The sequence below is a fragment of the Adiantum capillus-veneris genome, chromosome 8, assembly GCF_014529385.1.
Source record: "Adiantum capillus-veneris isolate H3 chromosome 8, ASM1452938v2, whole genome shotgun sequence".
NCBI classification, from domain to species: domain Eukaryota; kingdom Viridiplantae; phylum Streptophyta; class Polypodiopsida; order Polypodiales; family Pteridaceae; genus Adiantum; species Adiantum capillus-veneris.
Window position 1 is genome coordinate 4988391 of NC_140938.1, and position 7771 is coordinate 4996161.

At 44.3% G+C, this 7771-nt stretch overlaps 1 protein-coding gene and 1 pseudogene across 1 annotated transcript; one reads left to right on the top strand and one right to left on the bottom strand.

The window, feature by feature from the left end:
- Positions 1-1896: 1896 nt before the first annotated feature.
- Positions 1897-3329, bottom strand: LOC147451610 (uncharacterized; annotated as a pseudogene).
- Positions 3330-4728: 1399 nt separating this feature from the next.
- Positions 4729-7771, top strand: LOC147451611 (protein NUCLEAR FUSION DEFECTIVE 4-like). Its single transcript, XM_086517509.1, has 3 exons — positions 4729-5619; positions 5811-6673; positions 7046-7771. Exons 1-3 carry the CDS (start codon positions 5284-5286, stop codon positions 7530-7532), a joined length of 1686 nt encoding a protein of 561 aa, XP_086373635.1. The 5' UTR covers positions 4729-5283; the 3' UTR covers positions 7533-7771.

A 7771-nucleotide genomic window follows, 5' to 3' on the forward strand; every position in this document is an offset into this window, starting at 1 on the left:
TGACAGCTAGCTTCAAGGACATTATTCACGAAAGTAGTGAACAGATTATTTGTTATGGGCAAAAAGGAGATTTCGGAGAAGTGGAGCCACGCATCTCTAGAGCGGTCATGACCTCTTGCAACAATGAGTAAGGATGCGTGGGTGATGGTTCATCGTTACTTGGTGATGTGTAAGCCTCTGATGTCTCAAATGACCCTTCAAGGCTCGATATGAGCCTGAGGCTATCGTACACTCTTTGATGTTTAATACAATACATCTACTCACAATTGCGAGTTTGGCCAAAAAAAAGATACTCTATAATTTTTTGACAGTCTTTCCAATAAATTTCTTTTTAAAAAAACATTTTAAAATTTTTTAATTGAAAATTTTGAAATCCTGAAATGAAAGGACCCTTTCTCATTATCTCATATAATGGAATCAAACTCTTACTATTATTTATTCATTTGTTCTCTAAAAGCCTTTGTCAAGCATGCCAAAAATTGAATTTCTCATTATCTCATATAATGGAATCAAACTCTTAATATTATTAATCCATTTGTTCTCTAAAAGCCTTTGTCAAGCATGCCAAAAATTGAATCCACCTTTGGACTTTTGTAGAATATCATTTAAAACGGTAGGATCTCTCTCCATTCATTCACAATAGTTTCAAGGTCCATTGGGACACTTGTCAAACAAGCAAATTAGAACACCTTGGCCCTTTGAGTGCTCCAAGCCTTTAGAGGCCAAAAAAGACAAAAGCTTGTGTGGTTTCAACTTGGGGTTAACTCGTTTTGTGAAAATGCATGCAAACAAAGGGATCATTATCCATGTTACTGACCATGTGAGAGAGAAGGGCGGGGGGGGGGAGAGAAACCATCACATTGTCTATGTGTGTGTGTGTGTGTGTGTGTGTGTGTGTGTGTGAGAGAGAGAGAGAGAGAGAGAGAGAGAGAGAGAGAGATCATTGCATTGCCTGTTTATGTGCATGTTCATGCACATGCTGGGGGGGGGGGGGGGGGGGGGGGGGGGGGGGAGAGGAGAGAGATCTCACCAAGGGTACCCTTCAAGCCCTATAAATTTTGAAGATATTATGCTTTTCTTGGAATTATATAGTATTTTCAAAAGGGTTGCTAACATTTTCAATTATAGAAAATAGAGAAAATGCCCAACAAAAACCAACCCTCACAATATTAGCACCCCAAATGGGGAGAGAGATTGCTCAGTTGACGAAACTTGTACCGGTTCTAGAATATTGTCTTTTGTACTTTTAAGAGTTTAATTGTGGGCCATGCTTAAAAATCTATAAATTCTCTAAATTTTAATAGTTGCCTATCAAAAATCAACGAGGGCGAGAGAGAGAGAGAATAATTTTTTTAGCACCCAACAAATGATGCGGCAAGGAGAAGGGAGGAGAGAGAAAGAGAGAACAAAATGTTTAAGGACGTAAGAAAAATTTAAAGAGACGTTGAAGTTACACATCAAATTTTCAACAATTGAATATCTAGAGAGAGAGAGAGAGAGAGAGAGAGAGAGAGAGAGAGATCTCTTTTGCAAGTATTGCTCGTGCCAAGCTAACTAGGTATAATGTTTATTTTTCTACCTCAATCAAGTACTCTCCTTATGTTCATTAAGAACCCTCTTAAAGAAATTCTCACTATTGTTACTTTAATTCCGTTACAATCCATGTTATTAGCCATAGTCTGCTATAAAATACCATGGAAGTCCCTCTCTCACATCTCCCTCTCCCTCTCTCTCTTTCGCTAGCAACCTGGCTCACAAAACAAATTCCAAATGTCAATCCACTAATTGCTGATCCAAGAGCATTTCAATTGGAGTTCACATCACAACAATTTGAGTTGGCATGACTAGCAAAGTTTAGAGTCAAGATTCGTGCTCAAGCCTTTTCCCCCCACAACGAGCAAGAAATTGATCAAGATGTATTCAAAAGGATTTACCATTCCGAGAAGACTTAACCAAGACCAGCTCTTGCACAAGCAAGATCATTAACCTATCTAACCAATTTTCATAATAGTGGGAGAGGAACTTGCTCTAGAGTTTTCAGATACATGGACATTATGTTCTTCCATTTCTTGGGTAAAATGAAGCTACACCAACTACAACAGCATGCATGTTGGCACAAAACTTTTTCTTGCTTTTGTGAAAGCCGGCCAACTTTGACGACTGATCAAGTGCAACCCTTGATGTAGAGAAAGGTGGAGCCACAAAAACTCTATATCTACTTCTTCCAATCCTTCTTCATGAGGTCTTTGGGGATGGGATGTTGCTTCCTCTCGAAGAAATTATTCCCAAGAAGCTTCAGTAGAGAAGGCATGACACTCTTGTTGGCAAGGAAGAGATCGTAAGAGCCGCAGAGCTTGCCTTTAGCCTCATGAGATTTGTAATCGGTTCAAAGTTTTGAGAGAGGAATGATCTTCAACATGGAGTTGAAGCTTCTGCTTGGCCTCTTTTTGCTTAAAGCTCTTGCGGTCGTGAATGAACATCCAGGTTTCCTGAGTAGCACCATCTCCAAGGACAGAGATAGGATGGGGCAAGGGAATTTGGTAAGGGTCGACTCAGCTCTGGTCAGGGGCAGCGTTTTTGATAGAGAAGAGCTTGTCGTCCTCAAGCAGAAGGGTTCTATCTCTGCTTTGTTTTCGTGAAGATTCCCACGTGAAAAAAGACTGAACATCCTCTGCAACCAAGCCTGCAAAGACTTGAGCTTCCTCCATCGCAGGGGAGAAAATGGAACCCTAGTAACGCGGTTTACTAAGGTTCTCTGTCTCCTCTCTCCCTCCCTTTCTCTTCCTCAGTCTCTCTCTCTAGCAGCATTGTAGCTAGCTCTACTCTCATCAAAAGCATTGGACACACAATAGAACTCTCCATGTCTCCTTTGTTTAGCTTTGGATACAAAAGGCGATCTCTCTCTCTCTCTCTCTCTCTCACTTAGTGAACGTGCTCACTCTCTCTGCAACTCAGCAGCTTCCAGCGTTTTTGATTGAGCATGGCTTCAGCTTGAAGCAACAAGTGAAGAGCCCTCACTGTCTGTGCTGAATCAAATGGGTTTTGTAAAAGAGGTAGATGATGGGCATGCGTCTCATTTTGCGTACATATATATGTAGAAGGCAAACACCCTGTGGAGAGAGGAGTTTCACATGTCTCGAGGCTTCTGCACCAATATGTCATCTCCAATGCCCTACGTCTCTTGTGCGCTCCCTAGCTCCATCGCCTTCGTGGCTTGACATAGCTCTTTGGGTCATTTTCAACATCACACAGTTCCCCATATCCACGGCGGCTCATGTATCTCCTACTTGTGCCATTGATCCCACCTCCCTCTGGAGGTGTCATTTAGTGACGAGGCTCCCCCCCCCCCCCCCCCCCCCCCCCCCCCCCCCCCCTCCCGGCGTCGTGTATCACTACCTAAGGGTTGCCCACCCTCAACACTAAAGGGCACGGGCATTAAATGAAGCTCGGGAGGTGGGATCGACGGCTGAAAAGCTCGGGCCCGAATCTCAAGGAGATTTGAGGGCTCAAAAAAATGAGGCGTGGGGTGTTGCACGCGGGTTTGAACCCTGTGGGTGCTAGGCAAGGCGCATGACTTATCCAACCCCCCTATACACATACATTGACCGTGGTGGGCAACAAATACATCATAAGTAAACGTCGACAGGGTGTGACTATGTCCAAGTTTATTTTTCGACGTCCTAGTTTACTTCTGGGCATCCTACGGCCTTACGCGCCTCTGCTTTTGTGTCCGAGCTTCTCAACCGTAGATCCCACCTCTTGAGCTTTCTTTAATGCCCCGTGCCCTTTAGTGCTTAGGGTTGCCCACCAACTTCATTTTCCTTTTCCTTGGGATATCGTCTTTTTTGATATCCCCAATGAAGGCCCATTACCCCCACTTCCAATCTTAAAGGCTTACATTCAATGCACACCAGTTTAAGAAAAAAAGCAGACTGTGTTATTTTCTATCATTTCTATAACCACTGACCTCACACTCTCATAAATGAGTACCTTACTATCCAATAGCATTTTTTCTTTAGTTTTTAAAATATCAAAAATCACTTCTCGTTTTTAGCCAGCAAAAAGAAGAACTCATCTCTGTGACCTTTGCCCTTGGACATACCAAAAAAAAGAAAGTGCTTTGACTTTACACTCTAAAATGAAAAGCTTGGCATTTCTTTCAGCCTTACACTTCACTTTTGTATTTCAAATGTTCCTTTTCTTTTTGCAATTTATATCAGGTTTTTTGTAAGCTCTTTTTTAAAAAAAGTGAACCAATGAGTGACACAGGAAAGCCCTCTCCTTTATCTCCACCCTCTCCATTATTTGCTCTCATGCGACAAATTTTCCGTTTTCATTTGCTAGCCAATTATTTTGCAACACCTCTTCTTTTGCCACGTGGTAGGTCGGAATCTTTGTCCGCTTAATAGATAGTATACAACCTCACATTTCACCTTTGAATTCAAATCTTCCTTATCTTTTTTCAGTTTAGATTATATGTTTTGTAAGGTCTTTTTTCTTTTTTGAAGTGAACCAATGAGAGGCCCTCTACATTATCTCCACCCTCTCCATTATTTGGTACGACGCAACAAATTTCCCGTTTTCATTTGCCAGCCAAGTCCTTTGGAGCACCTCTTCTTTGCCACGTGGTAGGTTGCCACGTGGTAGGCCGGAATCCTGGTCGGCTTAATATAAGGTAGTATAGATAGATCATAGTAGATAGATACATGGAGGACTCTGGCTTTTGTGTAAGAAGGCACCTTGCCTTTGACAGTTTGGCTCTTGTAAAAATAATAAAGTGTGAGATGGGAAGTGAATAGAAGCTAATAATTATTGCCGTTAGGATTGCCGTGACGTCTCGACTCTGCAGGGCGCACGCTTTTGACGTTGTTCTAGTTCTAGGCTATACAAAGTCTGATGAAACTGTCTGTGTGTGAGAGAGAGATATGAAGGCCCCCGCTTTGTCGCTGCTTTGGGGTTGGCAGCTAATTGGCATGTGTGTAAACTACACTAGAGTGCTTTTAGGCCTCGTGTGATCTGCGCGTATGTACCAGAGAGACTCTGAGAGAGAGAGAGAGAGAGAGCGCTTAGCGTGGGCTGGCTGTATGTGTTTGTGAAACCGTATGCAGGCGCCCTTATGGGCATCCGGACACCCTCACAGATACGGCATCCGATCATCTGATGTGCCCAAGCGCCCCCTGCTGCTGGCCTGCTAATTTGTGGTCTCCCCTCTTCTGCTCATGAGATACATTGGTCCAAGCTGGGCATCCCCTTTAATCCGCCCCCCTCTCTGTTGCTCCTGCCATGGCCTCCTCCGATCAGAGGCTCGAACACACTGTCTTCGCCCGCCGATGGGTCGGCTTTGTGTTGGCCATCTGGCTCATGGCATTGTCTGGCTCCTATGGGTTCGCCAACTATTCAACAGCTCTCAAGGATGTGCTTGGGCTTAATCAGAAGCAGCTGAATCGCCTCAGCGTAGCTAAGGACCTGGGTGACTCCAGCGGCATCCTGGCTGGCATCCTCTGTAACTATGTCTCGGCGTCTACCCTCCTCTGCATCGGTGCAACTGTTAGCCTCGTCGGCAATGGCACTCAATGGCTCGTGGTCTCCCAAATAATCAGTCCTCCACCATACTGGATTGTAAGCTTCATCTTTCATATGCCATCATCAGAACTGTGTAGTGTAATCCTATATGCAATCGCGCGTATCAACTTAAGCTGCAAATTTTACTAGGTGTTTGCTGCTTCAATTTTCTATGCTCTTTCTTTCAAATTCTTGCTACTGCGACATATGAATTTGTTCTTAATGACTCTTGGGCATGTGCCCTGCAGATGTTTATAATGGCAGCAGTAGCAGGCAATACATTGTCGTGGATGAATACATCTGTCTTTACTTTGTCAGTGCGCAATTTCCCTCGCAACCGTGGACCAGTGGCGGGACTCTTCAAGGCTTACATGGGATTATCAGCTGCAATATATTCTCATTTTTGCGATTATTTCTTTTCCAGCTCGGCCTCGAAGTACTTGCTAATGTTGTCGACAGCTCCCCCCACATTCTGCCTTATCACAGCCGTCTTCTTCCGGCAAGTACCAGCTGCAGTAACCGCTGAGGATGACAAGGTGGAGCAGCAGAGCCTTTTTATGTTCACCGTAATGTCAATTGCCTTAGCGCTGTTGCTTGTCGTGAAAAGCCTTGTGCCCGGTCTTCAAGAAGGAATAGCCCAGTCGGTGGTCACGGCCCTCCTCTTTGTTTTGCTGGCGGCACCAGCTCTTGTCCCAATAGTGCTGTTTTTTAAGGTTAAAAAGAAGCTGGCTGTGGGTGTGTCATATCTGGATGACGGTGTAAAGCCAATTGCAGAGGATGAATTGACAAAACCTTTACTGGATCAATCAGAAATTGATGTTGAGGGAGACAAGAGCAGCCCCGCTGGCCAGGAGAGTGGATGGCTATCGCGGCCTGTGCCTCGTCTCGGGGAGGATTGGTTCACTCTCTCGCTTTTCAAGACCTGGCATTCTTATGTTCTCTATGCCACGCTGTTCTTCGGTACAGGCGCAGGCATGTCCTTTGCTAACAATCTTGGGCAAGTGGGGCAGTCGTTCGGCTTCAGTACAGTTACTCTCTTCACCTCCCTCTTCAGTCTCGGAAATTTCTTTGGCAGGATCACATCTGGCAATGTCTCTGAGTATTTTCTGAAGTAAGTATCCCATTAATTTGCTAGCTTCTAAATAAAAAGAAAAATCACGGCTTCGCAATTGATTGATCATCTACTTAATCACAAGGAAATTTTGGAAATTTTCTCATGTAGGAAAACCGAGTCTTTCTTAGTGTTTTTCATACAATGCATAACATCATGAGCTTATGCTCGATAGCACCGCATACCTAGCTAGGTACAACTGGGGGCAAGGGACCACCGGCCCCCCCACCGGGTCGGCGGTCCCTTGCCCGCAATCTTACCCAGCTAGGTATATTGCGACGCCTCCCTCACAGAAGCTCATGATGTTGAGGTAAGTCACAATGTGGGAAATATTATGAGAATTTGTCCAAAACTTCTTGTGAATGAATGTAGGACACTGAGCACACCAAGGCCAGCATGGATAGGGGTGGTAAAGCTCCCCATGATTGTGCTCTTCACATGGCTCTCTTTTGGATCAGGAGCATCCTTATACGCAGGCTCGTTGATCGTGGGCTTCTCGCATGGCTCCCTCATCACTCTCACGATTCCCACCATCTCGGAGTTCTATGGGCTCAAGTACTTTGGCACCAACTATATGGTTCTAAATACACATATTCTTGCAGGTTCCATCGTTTTCTCGGGCATTATAGCTGGTTATTTATATGATCTACATGCCACCTATGAAGATGGAGAGAGCTCACTAACCTGCTATGGGGCATCTTGCTATGGGACCACCTTCCGCATTTATGCGGGCTGCCTTGCCGTTGCCCTACTCCTTGATGTGCTTCTCACTTTTTCCAGTAGGCATCTATATAGACGCTTCAAGGACATCAACACACATGTCAAAGACAGTGCAGTGCACAAGTCCATCGAGAAATAAAAAATTTTGGGGCTAGGAAGGACAGCTCCAATTTATTCTTTGGTTTTTAAGATCTACAAAATTTCTACCGGGGTTTGGTTTTGTTGTCTTTGACAGACGACAGAGTGAAGTACCTGGTTACTGGTTACTGTTGCTCAAAATCATCAGTGGATGCATATTGATTGATTGGTGTGGGTAAGAGTGGACATGTATAGTAATCATTGGGATTGGATATATGTTATAACTTATTTTGGTGCTCT